General features: G+C 35.5%; 1 protein-coding gene and 1 pseudogene across 2 annotated transcripts in view; both read left to right on the top strand.

Annotated features, from left to right (window-relative positions):
- Positions 1–25,739, top strand: part of SMC5 (structural maintenance of chromosomes 5) — a 123,578-nt gene that overhangs the window by 54,043 nt on the left and 43,796 nt on the right. For both annotated transcript variants that reach the window (XM_021713358.1, XM_008060049.2), the window contains exons 9-11: positions 6,153–6,408; positions 8,491–8,645; positions 14,006–14,119. In XM_021713358.1, the coding sequence (XP_021569033.1) occupies positions 6,153–6,408; positions 8,491–8,645; positions 14,006–14,119 (525 nt within the window). The remainder of the gene's footprint in view (positions 1–6,152; positions 6,409–8,490; positions 8,646–14,005; positions 14,120–25,739) is intronic.
- Positions 19,176–20,434, top strand: LOC103262431 (annotated as a pseudogene).

Below are 25,739 nucleotides of genomic sequence, written 5' to 3'. Positions count from 1 at the left end.
TTATAGTCATCCAGCCAAGAGATGATTGTGCCTTAAACTGGGGTAGTATCAGTTATTAAGTAAATTTAGGATATGGAATCAACAAAACTTACTGAGGGGATAGAAGGATTTAATTATGGAAGAATCAAGAATCAAATGTAGGCTGCATGCAGTGGCTCAACCTGTAATCCCAGTACTTTGGGAGACCAATGCAGGAGGGTTGCTTGAGCCCTGGAGTTTGAGACCAGCCTAAGAAACATTGAGACCTCATCTACAAAAAATTTTTAAGGAAATAATCACATCTACCTTTTGACTTCACTGTGTATGGTGCCTTTTATTGAAATGAGGATTGCTTGAAGAGTTCTTTTTTCACTATGTAAAGTTCTGTTCTTTTACATTAAGCCTATTTGTGTCTTTGAACCTAAAGTGTTTCTCTTGTAAACAGCAGATAGTTGGGTTATGATTTTTTGATCCATTCTGCCAGTATCTGCCTTTTAAATGGAATGCTTGATGCATTTACATTTATTATAATTACTGACAAGATAGATTTACTTATGTGATTTTGCTAATTTGTTTTCTATATGTCTTAAGACTTTTTTTGTTCTCTTTTTCTTCATTAGTGCCTCCTTTAATATTAATAGATATTTTCTGTTGTACTATTTTAGTTCCTTTTTTTTCCTTTTACATTTTTTGACCTGTTTCTTAGTTGTTGCCTTTGAGGTTCAATTAATTAATTTGGTATTAATTATAATAATAGTTCAGATTAGCACCAACTTAACTTCAACAGTATATGAAACTTTGATTCTGTATAACTCCATTTCCTTCTCCTTACTTTGATTAATCATTATAAACCTGTCAGCACAATTTTGTAATTGTTGCTTTTTACAGTTCTTTTTGTAACACTTTTCTGATTCTTGAACACCAACTGAGTGTCCAGCAATTCAGTGTAATTCAGTTAGCACAAATCCTGCAACTTAAGAGCTCAGTTCTACAACACTGCCTTTACTTCAGACACCAATCACAAGTCCTGGGTCTCCAGCTATAGCACTTCCATCCGAGTTGGCTGCAAATTTAGGGGTTTCAACAATCCCCACTCCAGTTCAGTAATTCACAGAACTTGGGAAAGCAGTATGATTAATGATTACCAATTTATTATTATAAAGGATCAACTCAAGAACAGCCAAATGGAAGAGATGCATAGAAGACAAGGGATGGGATGTGGGGTGATGCAGCACTTTGATTCTCTCTGTGCTGCTTTCCTGGCACTCACCAACCCAGAAGTACTCCAAATCTTGTTCAAGAGATTTTATCAGGGGCGGTTGGTTGGGGGGAGAACACAGCATCAGTAAGGGTACCTAATCTCAAACCAGGCAAAGTAGGGACCAGAGGGAGGCCCAAACTTTACCTGTATGATGTCCACTTGTATCCCTAATCCTGAGTTGTACCTCACATCTTTAAAATTAAAAAAAAATAAAATTTTGGGGGGAGAGATTTTATCAAAGTTTCATTGCATAGGCATGATTGATTAAATCATTGGTCATTAGTGATTGTGATTTCACTCAGTCTCCAGCCTTCTTCCTTTCCTTGAGATCAGTGGATGAGGCTGAATGTTTCAAACCTCTACTCAGGCAGCCAGCCCTCATTCTGAAGCTTGATGTAAGTTATTGTGGAAAGAGACTCATTATGAATAACAAAAGATACACTTGTCACTAAGAAACATTCCGAGAATTTTAAGAACTCTGTGCCAGGAACCTGAGACAAAGACTAAGTATACATATATTTTTATTATACCACAACAATTTTCTTTTATATCAGATAGGAAGAAAAAAAAAAAGAATTACAAAGAACAGAATGCATTTATTTTGTGTTTTACATTTACCTCGGTTAACATTATTTTATGTTTCACACTTTTTGTGTGTTTTAAGTTTATGATTACCTCTACTGGGGCTTTTGATTTCTTTGTGTAAATTCAGAGTTGTCTAGTGTCTTTTCATTTTAGCCTGAAGGATACCTGTGAGTATTTTTTGTAGGGCAGGTCTGGTGACAAATTTTGTGTTTTTATTTGTCTGGGAATGTCTTAAATTATTGTTTGCTTTTGAAGGATAATTTTGCTGGATATAGAATTATTGATTTTCTTTCAGTACTGTACTTTGAATAAGATATCCCACTGCCTTTTGACCTCCAGGGTTTCTCCAAGCAATCAACTGTTGATCTTATTGAGGATCTTGTACATGAAGAGCCACTTTTTCCTTGCTTTCAAAATTTTCTCTTTGTCTGATTTTCAGCTGCTAACTATAACATTTCTAGATGGGAATATCCTTGATGGAATATTATCCTGTATGGAATCCATTGAGCTTCTTAAATATGCAGGTTAATGTTTTTCATCAAATTTGGAAAGTTTTTGACCAATATTTCTTCAAAGATTCTTTTTGTCTCTTTTTCTTTCTTGAGACTGCTGTTATGCATATTTTGATCTGTTGATGGTGTCCCACAGATCTCAGAGCTTCTGTTTCTTTTCATTCTTTTTTCTTGCTGTTCCTCAGACTAGGTAATCTTAATTGATTTGTCTTCAAGCTCACTTATTCTTTTTTTTTTTGCCTGTTCAGATCTGCTGTTCAACCTCTTGTTAATCTTTCATTTCAATTACTGTACTTTTCAACTTCATATTTTTCTAGTTGGTTCTTTTTTATAATTCAATATTTTCTATTCAGTGAGACATTGTTCTCTTACTTTAGTTTTTTAAACATGGTTTCCTTTAGTTCATTGAACATATTTAAAATAGCTGTTTTAAAGCCTTTGTCTTATAAGTCAATTTCTGGACTTCCTTAGAGAATTTTTCTGTCGACTGCCTTTTTATCTGTGTATGGGTCATTCCTTTTTGTTTCTGTTAATGTGTTACAATTTTCTGTTAAAACTGGATAGTTTAAATAACATATTGTATTAATTGATGGTAATATTGTTTCGTAATTCTGTAAAGTCTGTATTCTTGGATATCATATGTAGCTACTGAAATCACTACTCAGTTAAGATAGTCATCAGCTAATGAATAGAATGATATTTTCTTAAATGTCTGAAACCAGGATGTCTTCAGTCTTTGTTAAGTGTCTCTACGTGTATGTTGAGTCATGCCTTCAACTTTCAGCCAGGCAGTATTCACATTTTTCACTGAGATTAGTCATTTGTCTTAAATAAATGCTCCTTGTATTGTTGAACTACTTGGTTAATATTCAGTGCTAGTTTACAACTCTGACTCAGCCTTCACCTTTCTATATGCACACAGCCTCAAGGTAAGACACAGGTGACAGCTTAGGGCCTTCACAGTTCTTTCTGAGCATGCGCACAGCCCAAGACTTGCACACAGTCTTGGTGATGTATGTGACCCTCTAGATTCCCAGGAGCTTCCAAAACTTCATATATACATCTCATTCCTCAGCTTTTTTTAAAAAAGATTTTTGGTTAGCTTATTGTTTGCTGCAACTGTTATCCTGTTTCAGGCAACTGTGATATGAAACATTTGCCACTGATTGTCTTTGACAGACATATCAAGGAACAAGGCCATTTTACTGTGGGTAAGCTGTGAGTTGGATCAAATAAAGACAAGCCTGGCAAGTAAAGTTTTCTAGGAAATTGCCAGGCAGGCCAGATGATGACAGTTCCCTGAGAATGAGGATTTAAAAGCACTTCATAAAGCTGAGTGTGGTGGTTTACACTTGTAATCCCAGCACTTTGAGACACCGAGACAGGAGGATTTCTTGACCCCAGGAATTTGATAGTAACCTGGGCAACATAGTGAGACCTCATCTTTAGAAGAAGAAAAAAAAGAGCTCCAAACCTGTTTATTCCTCTCTAATGACTGCTAGGCTTCTGGTTTTCACTGTGATTGTGGGCTGTTAGTTTTCAAGACTACTACAGAAATGGAGTGAGGAGTCAGTTTTGACAATTTTTGTCAGTGTTTTTATTGTTTTTATGAAGAAGAAGATTCCCAGAGATTTTTTACTACCTTTTCTGGTGACATCCAAATCTTTTCTATACCTACAGAAAAATGTTGCTGGGATTTTAATAGCAATTGCATTAAACCTTTGGGGAGAATTGAAATCTTTACTATGTTGAATCTTCCGATCTATGAACATGGTATGTCTCCATTTGTTTGGATCTTTGATTTCTTTTTCATCAACATTGTGTAGTTCTCAGCATACAAGTCTTCCATATGTTTTGTTAGATTTCCACAGTCAGTTTGTCTGCTTTTCTTTTTTAGTAGATTTCTTGGAATCTTCTACATAAACAATGTGTCATCCACAGATAGAAACAAACCTTATTGTTCCTTTCTGATTTGTGTGCATTTAGTTTCCTCTTTTTGCCTTATTGCATTGGCTAGAACATTAGCACCATGGTGGGCACTGACATCTTTGTCTTGTTCCTGATCACAGGAGGAAAGCATTCAGTTTTTCACCATTAAATATGTTGACAATGTTTTTTTTAAATAAATGCTTTTCATCAAATCTCTATACATATTTTTATGTTTCTGATAATTTTTATGATGAATGGGTATTCAATTTTGTCAGATGCTTTTCTGCATCTGAGTATGATTGTATAATTTTTTTAGCATATGATGGGTTATATTGGATTTATAAAAATTTTAGCAAATTTTTTATAATATGATGGCATATATTGATTTATTTTTGAATATCAAATCAACTGTACACCCCTGAATAACTCCACTTCTTGGTTGTGGTATATAAGTTTATAATTGTTTTTACTTACTGTTGGATTTTATGTTAAAGAATTTTTGTGTTTGTACTTATGAACTGTATTCTTCTGTAGTTTCTTGTTTAAATATTCTGTTTTTATTATTAGGGTAATAACTAGCTTCATGAAATGAATTGAGAAGTGATCCCTCCTCTTCTCTTTCTGGAAGAGATTGTGTAGAGTTGATGTTAATTATTTTTAAACAATTCTCCAGTGTAATTCTCCAGTGAAACTATCTGACCTGGAGACTTTTGCAAGGGAAGCTTTAAAATTATGAATTCAACTGCTTTATTAGTTATAGGGCTATTCAAATAGTTAATTTCATATTAGGTAAGTTGTGGTAGTTATATTTTTTGAGGAATTATTCATTTTGTCTAAGGTAGCAAAACCTTTTTGCCAGAGGTTTTCTAATTTCATTGATCTTTTCGAGGAAGCGGCTCTTTGTTCCATTGGTTTTGCCCCCCTTTTTTTTCTAGGTTCTTGAAGTAGAAGCTTCTGCTTCGAGACTTCCTCTTTTCTTATGTATGCACTTAGTGTTATAAAATTTTCTTCTCATCATTGCTTTAGCTGTGCCCTACAAATTCTTATATATAGTATTTTTATTTTCACTCAGTTTAGTATATTTTCTTTTTCACTTTTCTTGTGGCCACAATTTGTTTATCCACTCACTTGTTAATAGGTATTTAGATTGTTTCTAGTTTTTATTTAAATAATTTTGTGCACGAAACAAGGTTTGTATACATTGAGCCATCAGAATGCAAGGGTGTCACTATCTCAGCCACCCATGTGGACAGTCTGTGGTTATTTGGCATCACCTTCATTCCTGTCTCTGAATTTATATACTACCAATTAGCCATCATTTTAAAATACTTATTCACACATAAGTATTTAGCAGTTAAAAAAAAAGTGTATTTAATACAATGCAAAAAATGATGTGTTCAGGGTAACTTGTGACATGTGGGCACTCAAAAAGTTTGGGATTTTGGAGAATTTGGGATTTTGGATTAGGGATGTTCAAACCATAATAGAGTGACTTGTAATCTTCATCATAATTTCTATTATTTACTGAAACTATATCATAGTAAATTATACCAGGTGACTTAATTTTGGTCTTATGGTGTGTAGTATGTACTTGTGTAAGTATTTAGAAGTTTGTTTGGCTTTTTAAATATTTTGTTTATTCAGCAAATGTTTAATGAGTGCTAAGTACTACTCTAGGAATTTGGGATATGTTAGTGAATGTATAAAACAAAGATACAAGGTAGTCTTTTAGGACTGGTAATCTGCAAGTCTAGTTCACACAGTATAACTTTTATGAAGAAGACACCCATGTTCTTAGATTATGTTTCTAAAATTATGTTATTACTGAAGTCTTATGAACCAGGAGAAAAACAATCTCAGGTACTAACCTACCTTTGTTTTATTAGATTGAGGAGCTTCAGCAGGCCTTAACAGTAAAGCAAAATGAAGAGCATGACCGACAGAGGAGAATAAGTAATACCCGCAAAATGATAGAGGATTTGCAAAATGAACTAAAGACCACAGAAAACTGTGAGAATCTTCAGCCCCAGATTGATGCCATTACAAATGATCTGAGGTGCGTTCAAGATGAAAAGGCATCATGTGAAGGAGAGATCATTGATAAGCGAAGAGAGAAGGAAACGCTCGAGAAGGAAAAAAGGAGTAAGTTTTCTTACAATTAGGGTGAAATGTTTATAAAATGGAGATATATCTGTTGATGAGCTGTTTTCTTCCTCTGAGGATTTAAAAAAATTTTTTTTTAATATTCAGGAAATTTCTGTGTTGAGGAAGCTCTGCTTAGTTCTGACTTTATGCCTTAATTACCTGTATCTGTCATGTACCTTGATGTTGACCATCATCACATTATGGCAGTTGATTTACTTCTCTAAAATGGCTTAGCTTTATTTTTTTTACAGAGTCATTGGCTATTACTCAGATCAGATTCAAGCTCTTTATTCTAGCCTTCATAATATTTCTTTAGCTTAGTTCCTTGACACTTTCATCTTTGGTCTTCTTTCTTGTAGACCATGTGAGTAGATCTGTAGCATTATTCAGATAGAGGAGATCTTATGTTCTGTCTTTGTAATATCAGTTAAAAAAAAAACAACAACTCATTTTTATATATTTATCAAAGTACTAGAGGTGGATGGCTAAAAAAAGAACTATAAGAGAAGAGTGGTGCAACCCCTTTTCCACCACACGATCCACTCGAGAGTAAGCACTTTTATCTCTTTTAGCAGTTTTTTAATAGCCATTTCACATATTCTTATTTTTCTGCTGTTTGGGTAATCAGTTTTAGACATTATCTGTTTATATTGAATGATTGGTTGTAGATTTTTACCTCATAACATCCCCCTATTGTAATTCCTTGAATGAGATTATTATATTAGTAATACTGATTTTTGTTATAAATAATATACATATCTCTCTTTTGGCCATTTAACAATTGTTTATATTGCTTGAATTCATACATTGTAAACTAAAAGTGTGAATACTTCTTCCCATCCTTGCTTTTTACTTTTCTCCATTCCGACCTTCTAAATTCTCTGTATCCTGGTTTTTATATTTTCTTTCTTTCTTTCTTCTTTTTTTTTTTGAGTTGGAGTCTCACTCCGTCACCCAGACTGGAGTGCAGTGGCCCCTCCCGGCCACCGCAGCCTCGACCTGCTGGGCTCCGGTGATCCTTCCGCTTCAGCCTTCCAAGTAGCTGGAACTACAGGCATGCGCTGCCATGCCCGGCTAATTTTTGATTTATTGTAAAGCTGAGGTCTCACCAAGTTGCCCAGGTGGGTCTTGAACCCGCAGGCTCAGGCAATTCACTCACCTCAGCCTCCCAAAGCGTGGGATTACAGGCTGAGCCACCGAGCCCGGCTTTTATATTTTCAAGACTGAAAACATTTATGTTTATTGAGAACTATAAGTTTTCTATACTCTACTTATGGGTTAATTATAGAAGTTTAGAAATAACTAAGTATTATTACAGCAATTAAATTTGTGTATAGCTGAGCCAAGTAGTGCATTATGATTAAATTTTCTTTCATCAATAGCTTTTTTAAAGGTTTTAGTTACTTTTTAAATGTATGCTTTAGTATTTCCTTAAATTGAAGTGGGGGGGGCTATCTCATCAGACATCCTCTTGAGTTCTGTAGCCTTCCATCCTCCTCCTTCCTTCTAAACTGATTGTTCTCGAGAATTCCTGCATGGCTGTCATCTGGGATTTCCCTTATACCTTTTCTGTATTATAAACATATTCCTGAATTCCATATCTTCCTTTTTCTTATATTACACCATAGTTAAAACACATCTTCAGGTAACCTAAGAAGAAATATTTGAACATTAATTTCCGAGTCTTTGCACCCCTGAAAATATCTTCATTTCATCATCCCCTTTTTTTCAGTTTTGTTGTATATACAATTCTAGGTAGAAAATAGTTTTGCTTCCAGAATTTTTAGGACTTATTGCAATTGTCTTCTGATAGGAAATCTAGTGTTTTTCTTGTTTGTTTGGTTTTTTTGTAGGTAACCTTTTTTATTACTATTTTTGATAGTTTTAAGATTGTGTTTTATCCCAGGTGTTTTGAAATTTTGGAATGATTTGCTCGGGTCAGGTTTTTTCCATTGTGTAGAGTACTTGCTGAGTAGTGTTTATAACCTTTAGATTTAGGATATTCTTTTGTATTTTTGAGAGATTATTTCACTAAAGTTTTCAGAGAAACAGTACTTTGTTTTTATCTTCTAATTTTAGGTGTGAATGATCATATTATACGTTTTGATAACCTTATGAATCAAAAGGAAGACAAACTGAGACAGAGATACCGTGACACATATGATGCAGTTTTATGGCTACGAAATAACAGAGACAAATTTAAGCAAAGGGTCTGTGAGCCCATAATGCTCACGGTAAGAGATTTTGTTCATCTTGATAGCACGTGTTGGTTTTATTATTATAGATTTTTGTTGTTTTAAGAATTTTTTGTCCTATTGATACCCCGGTTTTCCATTTTCAGACTTGTGGTATCTGACATACTGCTAAATTCATACATGAGCTTTGTAAAGGACCCTTGATCAATGAGTGAATTAGCTATCATAAAAACTTGTGAACCTTTTTCTGAAAGAGGTATGAAACTGATGACTTATTGACTAAGAATTGTAGAAAACTAGCTTGGTTAGCTGATTACTTCTGGCACATATTCTTCTTAGGTTATAGTAGGCATTAGATTAAGTTCTGCTGAAGAGATAGAAGAGTACTGTAAATAAATATGTTGATAAAAAATATAAGACAGAGGATAAGCAAGAAAGTCACCTGTTACCACAAAAGGGCATTCTGAAGATTTTGAGAATGAAGCCAATAGTTTAGTGACATCATAGAATATCTGATAGCCCTTATTGATGATCGTGGGTCATCAAAAAAACAGGTGAAGCTAGGCTGCATGGTGGCTCAGCCTGTAATCTCAGCATTTTGGGAGTCCGAGGTGAGATGATTGCCTGAGCCCAGGGGTTCAAGACCAGCCTGGGCAACTTGATGAGACTTTGTCTCTACAATAAAAAAAAAAAGCTGGGCATGGTAGTTCGCACCTGTAGTTCCAGCTACTTTGAAGACTGAGGTGGAAGGATTGCCTAAGCCCTGCAGGTTGGGGCTGCAGTGGCCATGAGTGTGCCACTGCACTCCAGCCTGGGCAACAGAGTGAGATTCCAACTCAAAAAAAAATAGGTGAAGCTCTGTTTAGTAAATCATTTAAAGAAGTGTGGCCATGGATTTTGGGGATAATTACCAGCTAACCTATTTAAAGTAATAAGTTTGGGGTGAAAAAGTTAAAAACTGCATTCTTTGATAATGACATATTACATAGAGTGAACTTAAAACTTATCCTGAAATTAATGAAAGATTATTTTTGCCAGATAATTTTTTTAAGACAAGAATTTACTATAAATTCTTGTAGGATTCATTAAAAGTTCTATTTTTGTAATTCATGTTTGTGTTATACTTTATTAAAACTTATATAGTTTTTTATCTTCTATTATATCACATTAGTGAAATTAATATATGTAACATATTCTCTACTTGTTCAGGTATATATTAGAATATTTTTACTAGGTCAAGAAGAGAAATTCCATTTTGGATGCATACATTGTTTTGATTAATCTGATAAGAATAGAAAGAAAATATAAGAAAAAATATTGTAACCCTCAGTATAACTTATAATGCAGGTATAATTGTTACCATTTTTGTAAAATGCCAGGCTCAAAATAATGCTTTGGAACTTTGTTAGATTTGTCATCCTCTTGGCATTTTATTTTATTTTATTTTTTTGAAACAGTGCATTTTAATAGAAAACAAAATACAAAATAACTCTTTTGAGAAACAAATAACTTAATTCTTTTCCCACAAATTAGAGCTTGCCCCCTCCTCAGAGCATAGTGTGACCTGCATGCATGCTCATGATACACTTCACAGAATGCTCATTTGACTGGTACTGAGGTGCAGGTGGGAGCAATCATCGCAGGAGAAGACAGCGTGGACAAAGCAGCACCTCTGAATGGTCCTTTGCAAAGTTCACATCTTTCTAATTCTATCTTGTTGACCTTTTACTCCAAATTATTCTTTATCACAATCTTTCTTTTGAGGGGAAAGGATTATTAACAGAAGTACAGCCATGGAAAGAACTTTCTTTCCCACCATCACTGCAAGAGCCCAGAATAGCCTCAGTTAAACCCTCTCCCCACTTCCAGAAACATGTCAGTTGGGGTGATCAATCTATTCCCCAAAATTTCCCTTTCTCAATAAACTGTACCTACCAAATTCTCTGAATTCCCTGAACCTCAAAGTTTCAAGTATCAAAGCCAGTGCCAGGAGTCAAACCTGAAAGGTAAAAGCAGAGAAGGTCCCCTCTGCCAGTGCTAGGTTTCATCTTCTCAGTAGTAGTAGTAGTAGTAGTAGTAGTAGTGGTGGTGGTGGTGGTGCTAGGTTTCATCTTCTCAGTAGTAGTAGTAGTAGTAGTAATAATAATAATCATCCTGGTTCTCCGCAATTACAGAAAAGGAAAAACGTCTTGCCACTATCATCCCCTTCCCTTTCCTAGTTTCTGTCCTGCATCCCTCCATCAGCAAGGACTTCTCTTCCCTTTAGGACTGGCCCACCTGTGACACCTAGTCACACTACTTCTCCTGAGAGTGCTCTGCAACCACCTTCTAACCAAACCCAGCCCTGGGTGGGTGGGAGAAACAAGACAGAGACAGGAAGGGCTGTGTGTTGTGTGGTCACTGTAGGGTCTCACCTATTAGCATGTCAGATTACTAGCTAGCATGTATTTCCATTTTTAATTATATTTGAATGTTTGAGACAGAGATATATTCAGCTTTTTTACCCTTTTTAGAATATCCTTCCACCTTTCCTACTACCTCCCTCCATCTATATCTTCCACACATTTACCCTATCCTTCAAGGTCTAGTTGAAGTGCTGCTCCCTTCATAGACAAGTTAGCAAAGTGCACTTAAAATTTTAGTCACATAAATCATCTATTTCCATAATGTACTTCTAAGAATTCAGTCTAGAATTGGAGAATTGTGCAAAGCTTTATTTACAGATATACTCCTCACAATAGTGTTTCTAATAGCAGAAAGAAGAAGATGTACAACAATACTGATTGGTTAAATAAATTACTCTATATCCTTACAGTAGAAAACCATGCAATCATTAAAAATGTTGCTGAAGCTCTGTTTCCTAATATAAAAGGACATTTATGACATGTTAATGAATCATAAAATAGGTTATAGAATAAGAGGTATAGAAAATTTTTATTAAATTGTGAAAGGTGGCTATTGTCAACTACCAGATCATCTTGGAGTGCTGTATCTGGCTGTCTGTATCTTACTACTTTAATTGTGAAGTATTGCAGAATTGAAATTCTTTGGAAAACTTTGGCAAATATTTTCTTCACCAATCTTATGAGAATAGGGAGCATCCTAAGTTCTGCAGCATCCTGAGGAAGCTGCAGAACTAGCAAGGTGGCTAAACCTTTCTTCAGGGTATCAGGGAAACCTCCATTATGCAACGAAGTGTGCAATACACTTAGAGAAAAGCATGAATCAGTGACTACTAGAGCCACACAAACTGACCAGTGACCAAAATGACCCTTACTTGTTTGACTTACTTAAAACTTATTGCCTGGATGAGCAGGTGAAAGCTATCAAAGAATTGAATGACTACGTAACCAATTTACACAAAATGAGTGCCTTGGGATCTCATGTGGCAGAATATTTTTGATAAATACACCCTGGGAGAATGTGATAATGAGAGCTAAGTCCTAGACTGCCTTATCTATAGCTATTTTTTTTTTTGAGTTGGAGTCTCACTCTGTCGCCCAGACTGGAGTGCAGTGACATGCTCCTGGCCACCGTAGCCTTGACCTACTGGGCTCTGGCGATTCTTCCGCCTCAGCCTTCCAAGTGGCCGGAACTACAGGCACGCGCTACCACACCCGGCTAATTTTTTTATTTATTGTAGAGATGAGGTCTCGCCAGGTTGCCCAGGCGGGTCTCGAACCCGTGGGCTCAGGCAATTCACTCACCTCAACCTCCCAAAGCGCGGGATTACAGGCTGAGCCCCCAAGCCTGGCTTCTCTATTTTATTAAACTGACTTTCTATGGTCATATTGGAGTTACTTTTACCCTTTCTATAAGTCTTAGTGAACACCCACATTTTATTTGTAGCATTTCTTCCAATAAAATAATTTAGTACCAAAAAGATGTGAATCAATAGACTCTAAATCTTTATAGTGTTTATGTCTGGATTATGGTATTTTATGTGGTTTTAATTTTTTGTTTGCTGTGTTTCTTTTTCTCATTTTTCTACATTGATTGATATTCTGTAGTTTAAAATAGCAATATTGGCCAACATTTATGTAACAAGCACTTTACTATTTTTATTGTATTATCTCTTTTTTTTTTTTTTTTTGAGTTGGAATCTCACTCCATTGTCCAGGCTGGAGTGCAGTAGCACACATGGCCACCCCAGCATGGACTACTGGGCTCCAGTGATCCTTCCACCTCAGCCTTCCAAGTAGCTGAAATTACAGGCATGTGCTACCATGCCCAGCTAATTTTTTATTTATTATAGAGACAAGGTCTCACCAAGTTGCCTGGGATGGTCTCGAACCTGCGGGCTCAAGCAATCCCCTTGCCTCAACCTCCCAAAGTGCTGGGATTACAGGCTGAGCTACCGAGTCTGACCCTGTATTATCTCTTAATCTGCATTTAATTCTATGAGGTATATACTGTTCTACTGGATCCATCTTATACATAAAAGTAAAGCTGTCTAAGACTTAAGTAGTACTTGAGCAAACTCACATGTATGTTTTGAAAGGACCCCAGAGCCCTAGCTTTTAGCTAGTATGCTTCATAATACATTATAGTACATAAATACCTCCCCTTTTATTCTTTTTTCAAGAAAGCTTATTTCTATCTGCTGGAAGTAGTAACTAATTTTATCTCTCCCCTAAAATTTTATAGATAGTACTTTTTATATGCCTCTGTTAATGGTGACTTTATCATGCTCTGCTTTCAACATAATTCTTTATCTGCAATAAATAATAGATTATATTCTTCCTAAGATTGTTTTTTTACCTTACCTATCTTAATATCATCCATAAGCATTGAGCATCACATGTGGAATTGCCTAATTAGTTAATATTTTTCAAATAAGTCAATAAGTTTATGCCGTGGAATACAAAATTAGAGTTTTGCTTGAAGGTACTGATAGTTACAGTTAAGCCATAGGAAGGCTGATTTTTTTGCTTTTTACTAGCTTTATAAAGTTTTATTTAGTTCTTTTTGTTTTTGTGCCTATCAGTTATTTCCATGTATGATATGAAGTTCTTTTGAAGATTAAGAAGAAAAATATTAAGGTTGGGTAAAGATGAGAAAAGTTTATACTCTTAGGTAGGAGTCTAAGACTGTTTCAAATGTTTTCAGTGAGTTGACCAAAAGAGGAACTTAAGTTCTTTATTCGGGTAATATAAAAACTGATATGCATCAGGTACTATTCAAATCTTAGCTTTTGTTTAACTGTGTACTGTATTGATTATTTCTGGGTAATTAGGTGTTTTAAAATGACCCTTTGATACCAAGTTTTTCTTTTTTTTGTCTTCCCTTTTTTCAAGTATTGAAATTTAATTAAATGAATCTAAGTTAAATATAAGTATGTTTTAAAAATCAGTTTGGATTTCATAAAAATTAACTTTTTTTCTTTGTGTTTTGTTTAGATCAATATGAAAGATAATAAAAATGCCAAATATATTGAAAGTCATATTTCATCTAATGACTTGAGAGCCTTTGTATTTGAAAGTCATGAAGATATGGAAGTTTTCCTCAAAGAGGCAAGTACTAACCAACATAACATTTGGATTCACTTGGTGTACCTCTCTTTCAGTGCTTGAATTTTTAACTTCACTAGAGCAAAAAGTGATAACTAATTTTACCACCTATTATGTAAAATCATTCAGTTTTGCTAATGTCTTCAATTTGTGTCATTATAGGGCAGTCAACTTATTTTATAAAAGGACATCTGTAATATATTTTGAAATTATTTAAAATTAATATGAAGAGTAATTTTGTCATGTTTTAAGAGAAAGAAACATTATAAGAATGGACCTTTGCTTAGGCATCCTTTTATGGAAATGTATTGGAATAAATTCCGTTTTACTTTGAAAGGGAAATCAATATGAAGTTATTGCTCATTAATATAAATAAAACCTTTTTTAAAGAATGAGAACCCTATAACTGGCTAGAAAAGCCCCTGACCAAGAATATAAGCCACTGAAAGGCAGCAAGGCTTAGTAGTTTAGAACATATGCTCTGTAACTAAGCTGTCAGGACTTGAATTCTGGCTTTGCTTCTAACTTGGGCATGTTGCCTGAATATTTTTTTCCTTAGTTTCCTGGTCTATAAAAGGGTAATACTATCTACTTCAGAAGATGGTTGTGAGGATTGCATGTTAGTGAGTGTAAAAGTATTTAGAACAGTGCTTATTAGCTATTATCATTATTATAATATATTTTTATATACTGACATATATTGTTAGCTATATATGATATTATATATGTTGTATATCGTTTGCTGTATGCTTTGATATTGTCTGTAAGAGTTCTTATTCCTTTTGCATATGCCTTCTATTTCTATAGAAGGCTTATAAAAGTTAGGTTTAGATTTTCTTTTATCTTGTTTAAACCTTTGTTAATTGGTCTAAGTGAGGACAGGACCCTAAGTCAACTTATGTGGTCCTCTGTTTTGCCAGTACACAATGTTTGGAAAGAATCCTTACTTTTCTTTGCCTTGTATCATATTGCCTTACTTCAGGTTTGGAAATTGGCAGGGAAAATGAACATAAAGGTGACTGGATAAAAAGGTTGGATGTATAAAATTACAAAATGGACTCCAAAAAGTTAAACATTTGTGTATGTTAGAACTATTTAAGCCTAATCAGTAGTTTATTCTGATGTCAGAGCTCATTGAAAAAGTCGGTGACTTGGGTTACATATTTTTGAGACATGGTACACTGTGAAGGGCATGCATTCAGGTGTAATTAGATGATTTCTGTTTTGAAAGCGGCCGGCCTAGAGTACAGAGTGCTTTCCCTTGTGTAAAAACCTCATTCTGCCTTTGCACTGAGGTTTTGAACCATTTATTGATAATGTGATATGGATTCCTGATCATTTGACCTTTATTCTTTCTTCTTATGCTATAACAATTAACTTTACGTAGCTGCTCATCAGATTGAAGCAGAACTTTCTCTTACATCTGAATTTTTATGTGTATATTTTAAATAGTGACATTTATTCTATATAACTTCCTCTGTATCTACTAGACTACCATTCACATTTTTTAGTAAGTTACAAACCATCTTCCCAATTTTGGCATTTATACATACTATCATCACAATTTTTGCCATATCTGATTACTACCTATAATGTTATTTAATAGTTTTCTTTCAGTCACTTACTCTTTGTTACTCAAACAAAATCTTCTAAAAGGAAAAATAATATCACTGCCAAATTAGAAAAGTAATAATTTACATAACAATAAGACAAAACCACTGTTAGTATCTTTTAGATCTGTATTGTTGCTTGCTGAAAGCAGATAACATTTTTTAAAAGGCAATAACAATGAGTTAAGGACATACTGACATCATATTGCAACTTTCTCCTTGGTATAATTAGAAATATTGAAAAGACTATAGGTGCAGTGGCTCATGCCTATAATCCTAGCACTTCGGGAGGCTGAGGCGGGAGGATTACTTAAGCTTGGGAGTTTGAAACCAGTCTGGGCAACAAAACGAGATGTCATCTCTACAAAAAAATTTTTTTTAATTTGCTGGGTGTGGTGGTGTGTTCCTGCAGGCCCAGCTACCCAGGAGGCTGAGGCAGAAGGATCATTTAAACCTAATAGGCTGAGACTGCAGTAAGCCATGATTGTGCCCCTGCCCTCTAGAATGGATGACAGAGTGAGACCCCAACTCAAAAAACTTAAAAAAGAAATATTGAAAGGGAATTGAAAAGGAAATTACTGTGTAATTCAGTTTTATTTAATGTAGCCATTAAAACAATATATTTTAATAACTTAATATACCCCATATACTAGCATCAATAATATACTGACTCATGACTGATTATTTCATTTATACCTCCACTCCTCTGTTGGCTTTGTTCTTAATAGCTTATTTTGATACAATTTCAAACAAACAGAAAAGTTGCTTATTCCCAGATTCACTGATTATTTGCTTGATTATTTCTCCACTGTGAAGTAAGTTCTGCTATAGTATAACATACACATCCTTAAAACTCACTATGTTATGCAAAATTGTGTAATTAAAAACCCACAGGGTTTACGGCAAAAAAGTTAGAGTATAATATTCAAAAATTGGCTGGACTCGGTTGCTCAACCTATAATCCCAGCACTTTGGGAGACTGAAGCAAGTGGATTGCCTGAGCCCACATGCTGGAGACTAGCCCGGGCAACTTGGCAAGACCTCATCTCTACAATAAACAAAAAAGTAACTGGGCATAGTAGCTGTAGTTCCGGCCACTTAGAAGTCTGAGACAGAAGGATCGCTGCAGTCCAGCAGTTCAACACTGGGGTGGCCATGAGTGTGCCACTGCACTCCAGCCTGGGCAACGGACTGAGACTCTGATGCAAAAAATAATAATAATACTCAAAAATTTCATCAGTGGCACAAAAAAAATGATGAACCTATTCAAAATTGTGGCACAGTTTTACACATTAAATTGTTAATTGTAACACACAAATAGAATAAGTATGATGCTTTATTTTGAAAAAGACCTGAAGTTGACTTGAAGAAGTGGGCATTGGATGTGTTCAGCTTGTGTGTTATTATGTAGTGGTTAAAGCAATTATAATCTAGTTATCAGAAATTAGATGGAAAGTATAGCAACAAATGCAAGTGGATGTGGCCCGTAGCACATATGGTAGACTGAAGTAGCTAGCCAGTAGATGTTTAGGAGGAGCGTGTGTGTGTCTGGGTTTGCACTCATACAAATTATATCTATTCTTATTCAGCTTGATTCAGCTTGATGCAGTTTTCTGTATTCACCTAGAGAAAACATTTTGGCTTTTTTGTGGGTGAAATTGCACATCAGTAAATATGAAATTCACATAGTACGCAAATTGTTTCCTAACATATTAGTCAATTGGAACAAATTTGTTATCAAAACAAGTGTTAGAGTAAGACTATTTTTCTCTTTGTAATTGTGTGGAGATACTTAAACTGCAAATATTCTGTTCTTCATGAAGCCCTACCTAGTAAGTTTAAGAACCATTAATATTTCTAACTCAGTCATTCCTTCTATATTTATTGGTTGGCATTTTACCTACAAGGAAGAGCTTTTTCTTCTTTTCTATTTATTGATTTGTTTATTATGTTACAGAATTTCTGCGTTATAGTCCATTACTATCACTTTAATGCTCAGTTTGTCCCCCATTTGGCCAGTGAGACCTTATTCAGGTTAACGCCCTTGTCATTTTCACAAGTTGCCTTCATATTTTGAGCATTTACTACTTTTTTGTTAGACTCATTTGAACATTATCCTCCTTAGGCCTTACAGTCAACCCTTTTCCCAAAAATCCCTAGCTCCTTTTAGAAACCAAGATCTAAATACTTGTGTTCATTGCTGCTGATGTCTCATTGCTTCCAAGTCCTTACATGCAAACTCTTATGTCTATATTTATTTCTGTGTTTATCTAGAGAGCATAAGTGCACTGTTAGTTCACAGTGCTACTTCCAATTATAGGCTAACTAAAGGGTACTGTCTAGACTTTGCCCTTTGCATATTTGTAATTCCTTTTTGTGTTAATTAAAAACATAGCTCCCATTATCATCAGTACACTTAACTCATTTGTTGAAGCCTAGAATGCTTTGGAAATATTTTCAGAATTATTAATTTGTGCTACTATGAAATTCTTCCATTTTGTCATCCCATCATGCCTCCATTAATATCTCTCAACATAGTTTTTTTCCTGTATAAGTTTTACATCTCTTTTGTTAAATGTGTATTTCAATGTCTAATTTTAAAATATATCCTTAAATGTGAATTTTATGGTTTTTTGACACAATTATAAGAGGATTTTTTTTTCTTTTTGAGTTGGAATCTCACTCTGACACCCAGGCTGGAGTACAGTGGCCTACTCACAGCCACTACAGCCTCAACCTGTTGGGCTCAGGCAATCCTCTGGCTCAGCCTTCCAAGTGGCTGGAACTATAGGCGTGGGCCACCACACCTGGCTAAAGTTTTGTGATTTATTATAGAGACAAGGTCTCGCCAAGTTGCCCAGGCTGATCTCAGGCAGTCCTCTCACCTTCGCCTCCCAAAGTGCTAGGATTATAGATGTGAGTTACTGTGCCCAGCTAAAAGCATTTCTAAAATTCATTTTCTAACTGTACGTTGCTAGTATATAGGCATGCATTTTTTTAATACTAATCTTGTATCCTGTGACACTGTTGAATTGACTTATTGAATTATAGTACAGGATTATTTCAGGTTTGGTTCCAGATGATCGCAATAAAGCAAATATTGCAATAAAGCAAGTCACACAAATTTTTTGGTGCATATAAAAGTTACATTTACACTATACTGTAGTCTATTTAGTGTTCAGTAGCATTATGACTAGAAAGATATATGTATCTTAATTTAAAAGCACTTATTTGCTTAAAAAAGAATACTACAGATCATACGAGCCTTCAGTGAGTTGTAATCTTGTTGCTGGTGGAGGGTCTTGCCTTGATGTTGATGGCTGCTGACTGATCAGGGTAGTGGTTGCTGAAAGTTGAATGGCTGTAATAATTTCTTAAACTAAGACAACAATCTCCCCGCCCCTACCGCAACGCTCAGCCCTGGGATTCCCTTGGCTCTCCTGCCCGCCATGGCTGACAAGGAAGCAACCTTTGACAACACAGTGGAAGAATGTGTGATCAACGAAGAGTAGAACATATGGAAAAAGAACACCCCTTTTCTTTGTTGATGACCCATGCCTTGGAGTGGCCCAGCCTAACTGCACAGTGGCTTCCAGACATAACCAGACCAGAAGGGAAAGATTTCAGCATTTGTCAACTTGTCCTGGGGATACACACATTGGATGAACAAAACCATCTTGTGATAGCCAGTGTGCAACTCCCTAATGATGATGCTCAGTTTGATGCGTCACACTACAACAAAGGAAAAGGAGAATTTGGAAGTTTTGGTTCGGTTAGTGGAAAATTGAAATAGAAATCAATATCAACCATGACGGAAACGTAAACAGGGCTTGTTATATGCACCAGAACCCTTGTATCATTGCAACAAAGACTCCATCCTGCTGTGTTCTTGTTTTTGACTTTATAAAACATCCTTCTAAACCAGACCCTTCTGGAGAGTGCAACCCAGACTTATGTCTTTGTGTACATCAGAAGGAAGGCTATGGGCTTTCTTGAAACCCAAATCTCAGTGGGCACTTACTTAGTGCTTCAGATGACCCATACCATCTGGCTATGGGATATCGGTGCCATTCCAAAGGAAGGAAAAGTAGTGGATGCGAAGACCATGTTTACAGGACATACAGCAGTTGTTGAAGATTTTCCTGGCATCTGTTCTGTGAGTCTCTGTTTGGGTCAGTTGCTGATGATCAGAAGCTTATAATTTGGGGTACTCGTTCAAACAATACTTCTAAACCAAGCCACTCATTTGATGCTCACACTGCTGAAGTGAACTGCCTCTCTTTAACTCCTTATAGTGAGTTCATTCTTGCCAGGGGATCAGCTGACAAGACTTGCCTTGTGGAATTTGAGAAATCTGAAACTTAAGTTGCATTCCTTTGAATCACATAAGGATGAAATATTCCAGGTTCAGTGGTCACCTCACAATTAGACTATTTTGGCTTCCAGTGGTACTGATCACAGACTGAATGTCTGGGATTTAAGTAAAATTGGAGAAGGACAATCCCCAGAAGATGGGCCACCAGAGTTGTTGTTTATTTGTGGTGGCCACACTGCCAAAATATCTGATTTCTCCTGGAATCCCAGTGAACCTCGGGTGATTTGTTCTGTATCAGAAGACAGTATCATGCAAGTGTGGCAGATGGCAGAGAACAGTTATAATGATGAAGACCCTGAAGGAAGCGTAGATCTAGAAGGACAAGGGTCCTAGACATGTCAGTAATTCTTGTGATTCTAGACTCCCTTTTTTTCCCTCTCTACCCTGAGGTTGATTTAACACTGGTTTTGAGACACAGAGTTTGTTCATCTATCCTATCATATAGGTAACACCAACAATGCTATTAATCCAACAATGGGTATTTTCTATATATTAACCAGGGGGCTTGATTCAGCATTGCCACAGACTTACATTTAAATTTTCTTCAGGAATTTTATAGTAACAAACCAGGTCTACAGTAGCTACAGAAAGGGAAATATTTTGTGGATTATTTTTCTTCTTATGTTGTATCCCCATGTTTTTTAGACTCATTTAAGTAAAGGCTAGAGTGAGTAAGGAATAGAGCCAAATGAGGTAGGTCTCTGAGCTGTGAAGTATAAATAAATACTGCAAGATGTCATTTTTATTCAGGAAATAGGGGAGATTCAAGTCATATAGATTCCTACTCTAAAATCTTGACACCTGACTTTCTAGAATACACATTTCCATATGTAGACCAGTTTCTCTTGGTTTCTTCAGTAAGTCAATACTACATTTTCCTCTTTCCCCATATATTTTTGCTCATCAGTGTACTTCTTAAGCTGTTTTCATATTGCTTCTTTCCTTTCTCTGAAATGGTTATGTTTTTTTAACTTGGGACTACCAAGTTGTAAAGATGTATGTTTTTACCTGACAGTTATACCACAGGTAGACTGTCAAGTTGAGAAGACTGAATCAATAACTTTTTGTTTTTAAGATTAAATTAATCCTTGATAAGAGTTGCTTTTTTTTTAGGAGCTAGTCTTTGACCACTAGTTTGATGCCATCTCCATTTTGGGTGACCTGTTTCACTAGCAGGCCTGTTACTCTCCATGATTAACTATGTAAGTGCTTAAAATGGAATAAATTGCTTTTCTTTATAAAACAAACAAATGAACAACAACAACAAAAAGACAACAATGGAGTTTGCCACATTGATTAACTCTTCTTTTCACAAAAGATTTCTCTGTAGCATGTGATGCTATGTGATAGGATTTTACCCACAGTGGAACTGTTTTCAAAATTGGAGTCAGTTCTCTCAAATGCTGCCACTGTTTTATCAGCTGAGTTTATGTAATATTCTAATCCTTTGATGTCATTTCAACGGTGTTTTCATCATCTTCACTAGGAGTAGATTCCATTTCTTTGCTCTTTTATAAGAAACAACTCCTCATTCTCTCAAGTTTTATCATGTAATTGCAGCAATTCAGTCTCATCTTTTAGCCTCCACTTCTAATAGTCATTCTCTTCCAATTTCTGCCATATCTGTCATGACTTCCTCCTTTGAAGTCAACTTCAAAGTCATCCATGGTGGTTGGAATCAATTTCTTCCAAATTTCTGTTAATGTTAATATCTTGACCTCCTCTCATGAGTCACAAATATTCTTCATGGCATCTAGAATGGTGGATCTTTTTTACAAGGTTTTCAATTTACAGATTTACAATTTGCAGAGCCATCAGAAGAACCACTTATGTGTGGAAGCGATAGCCTTACAAAATGTTGTTGCTTAAACGACAAGACTTGAAAGTTGAGATTACTTCTTGATCCATGGGCAGCATTCGGGATGGATATTGTGTTAGCCGGCATGAAAGCAACTTTAATCTATTTGTACATCTTTATTAGAGCTCTTAAGTGACCAGGTGGGTGGATTGTCAATGAGAAGTAATATTTTGAAAACCTTCCTATTTTCTGAGCAGTAGGTCTCAACAGTGTGCTTAAAATATTCAACAAACCATTCTGTAAACAGATTTGTTGTCATCCAGGCTTTGTTGTTCAATTTATAGAGCACAAGCAGAATAGGTTTAGCAGCATTACTAAGGGCCCTAGGATTTTTGGAATGGTTAATGAGCATCTATTCAACTTTTAGTCAGCAGCTGCGTTAGCCCTGAACAAGAGAGCCTGCCTGTCCTTTGAAGTTTTGAAACCAGGCATTGACTTCTCCTCCCTAGTTATGAAAGTCCTAGAAGGCATCTACCTCCAAGAGAAGGTTGTTTCACCTATACTGAAAATCTTTTGTCTAGTACAGCCATCTTCATCAATGATCTTAGCTAGGTCCTGAATAACTTGCTGCAGTTTCTGCATCAGCACTTACTGCTTCATCTTGCACTTATATATTACAGAGATAGTGTTCTTTCTTTAACTTATAGCTTTAAACTTTATAACCAACCTCTTCTAGCTTCAGAATTTTCTCCTTCACCTCTCTTAAGCGTTAAATAATTGAAAAGAATTAGCACTTACACTGGATTAGGCTTTGGCTTAAAGGAATGTTGTGACTGATTTGATCTTCTTTCCATACTAAAACTTTCTCCATTTGAGCATTAAGTCGGTTTCACTTTCTTACCTTTCATGTGTTCACCAGAGTAGCACTTCTCATTTTTTTCAAGAACTTCTATTTTGCATTCACAGCTTGTCTAACTGTTGTGAGAGGCCTTGCTTTCAGCCTGTCTCGGCTTTTGACATGCCTTCCTAACTAAACTTAATTGTTTTTAGCTTTTAATTTAAAGTGAGAAACATGCGACTCTTCTTTTCACTTGGACACTAGAGGCCATTGTAGGATTATTAAACGGCCTGATATCAGTATTGTTGTGTCTCAGGGAACTGGGAGACCTGGGGAGAGAGAGAAGTGGGTCGAACAGATGGGCAGTGGTGCAGTCAGTACATATACAACATTTATCAATTAAGTTTATGTCCTTATGGGTGTGTCATGTGGTGCCCCAAACCAATTACAATAGTAACATCAGGCATCACAGATCCCCATAGCAAATATAATAATAGTGAAAAAGTTTGAAATATTGGGAGAATTAACAAAATGTGATGCAGAGACTCAAAGTGAGTATGGTGTTAGAAAAATGGTACTGATGGACTTTTTCAACTTAGGATTGCAACAAATCTTCAGTTGTTTTTTAAAAAAAAACACAAAGTAATATTTGTGAAGAACTCAAAGTAAAGCATAATAAAATGAGGTCTTCTTATAACTTTGTAGATTCCATAGAACTTTCTGTGTATAATAGAAAATTTTTTATTTTGCTAATATATCATTTTACTTTTTTCTTTGTAATCTTTTATTTCTTTATTGTGCTCAAGTATGATGTTTGCTGTAGATTTTGCATAGATGCCCTTTATCAAGTTAAAAAAGTCCCCTTCTAGTCTCTTTGCTGAAAATTTTTATCATAAATGACTGGTGAATTTTGTCAGATGTTTTTCTGTAACTACTGATGTGATCATATGACTTTTGTACTTTATTATTGTGATAATTTAGACTGGTTTTTTTTATTGTTATATCAATCTGGCATTCCTGGAATAAAGAAAATTGGTCATATATCCTGTTCATATATTGCTGGTTCCTGTTTATCAGCGTTTTGTAAAAGATTTTTTCGTGTATATTCATGAGGATATTGGTTTATAGACTTTTTTGTGATTTTTTTTTTTTTTTGGTCAGGTTTTGGTATCAGAGTTATGCTGGTATCATAAAGTGACTGGAGAAGTGTTCCTTAGTTTTCTGCAGAGTTTTGGTATTACTTCCTTAACTGTTTCATGGAATTTATCAGTGAAAACATTTTGATATAATTTTCTTTATAGGAATTTTTATAGCAAATTTAATTTTTCTAATAAGCATAAAAGCTATTCCAGTTTTTCCTTTCATCTTTCATATTTGGCAAATTGCATTTTTAAGGAATTTTTTCAGTTGCTTTAAGTTGTTCATGTTGTTTGCATGAAGCTTTTCATAATATTATCTTTTTCAGAGTCTTTCACCATTAAGCTCATCAGTGAATTTTTCATTTCATATACCACAGATTTCAGTTCTAGAATTTCTATTTAATTCTCTTTTATTCTTTCTTTTTGCCTGCCATAGTTCTCCATTTGTTCTTTCATTATGACCATAATTTTCTTGAACATACATATAACAGCTGCTTTAAAGTTAATCTGCTAATTCGAGCACCTAGGTCCTTGTCAAGTCAGTTTCTCTTGACTGCTTTTTATTTTGACTATAGTGACATTTTATTCTTTTTATGTCTAGGAGTTTTTTATTGTATATTGGAATTGTGGATAGTACATTGCAGAGATTGCATTAAGTTACCTTCTTATAAAGAGACGAGAAAGCAGTTAACTTACCTGGACTCAAAATCCAAGCTCTGTCTCCCAAGCAATGGATAGCAACTGAAATCTCCGTTCAGTTTTTGGGGGAGTTTTTTTGTTTGTTTTTTGCCTTCTACTTGTTACAGACAAGGATTTCAATGGGAGTTTATATGCAGATTTTTCTGGTTTTTTAATTTTTTTTTTTTTGAGTTGAAGTCTCACTCTGTTGCCCAGCCTGGTGTGCAGTGGCACGCTCACAGCCACTGCAGCCTCCGCCTGCTGGGCTCAGGCGATCCTTCTGCCTCAGGCTTCCAAGTAGCTGGAACTACAGGTATGCGCTACCATGCCTGGCTAGTTTTTTTATTTATTGTAGAGACAGGTCTCATTGAGTTACCCAGGCTAGTCTCAAACCCCTGAGCTCAGGCAATCCTCTCGCCTCAGCCTCCCAAAATGCTGGGATTACAGGCTTGAGCCACCACGCCTGGCGTTATATACAGATTTTGAAACTTCTCATTTTTCACTACCATCCTTCCAAGAATCTACCTCTCATTTTATAGCCATTCTAATCGCTCCTGTCACCATCCTGTGCTTGATTCCTCCAGTCAGAAAGATTGTAACTTTCTACCTGAATTTCACTCTCACTACCAATGTTCCAGTTTGGGGAATGCCCTTCAAACCACATAAACACATAAATCTGACGTAGTGCTATTTCAATTTTCAAATATCAGCTCCCTTCTAGCTTCTAACTGTCTTTCGTCTATTTCCAGTGCTTAAAAGTAATTGCTTTTACAAATTTGACCAGAGTTTATAATAATTGTTTGTAGAAAAAGTAGTCCAATACAAGATAATCTGCCAGTAATGGAAGCATAACAATCTCCCTTCTGTATGATTTTGAAGCATATCTCAGATATCCTGTCTCATCTGAAAATATTTTAGCATGTATCTAAAAGAAATGGATTCTTTTTTTTTTTTGTAAAAACACATAACTAGAGTATCATTATTACAATAAAAACATTTTTTTCTAAGTAACTTCAAATATCCAGTATTCAAATTCTGATCCATCCAATGAATGGCCAGTAGGAATATGGTAACTTTAAAAATAATTTCAAAGGCCAGGCATGGTGGCTTATGCCTGTAATTTCAGCGCGTTGGGAGGCCGAGACCAAAGGATTGCTTGAGTCCACAAGTTTGAGACCAGCTTGG

Source organism: Carlito syrichta, unplaced genomic scaffold, assembly GCF_000164805.1.
Source record: "Carlito syrichta isolate Samal-C Ts95f unplaced genomic scaffold, Tarsius_syrichta-2.0.1 Scaffold304493, whole genome shotgun sequence".
NCBI lineage: Eukaryota > Metazoa > Chordata > Mammalia > Primates > Tarsiidae > Carlito > Carlito syrichta.
The sequence above is the reverse complement of the archived record's forward strand: the minus strand, read 5'-3'. Positions and strand labels throughout refer to the sequence as shown.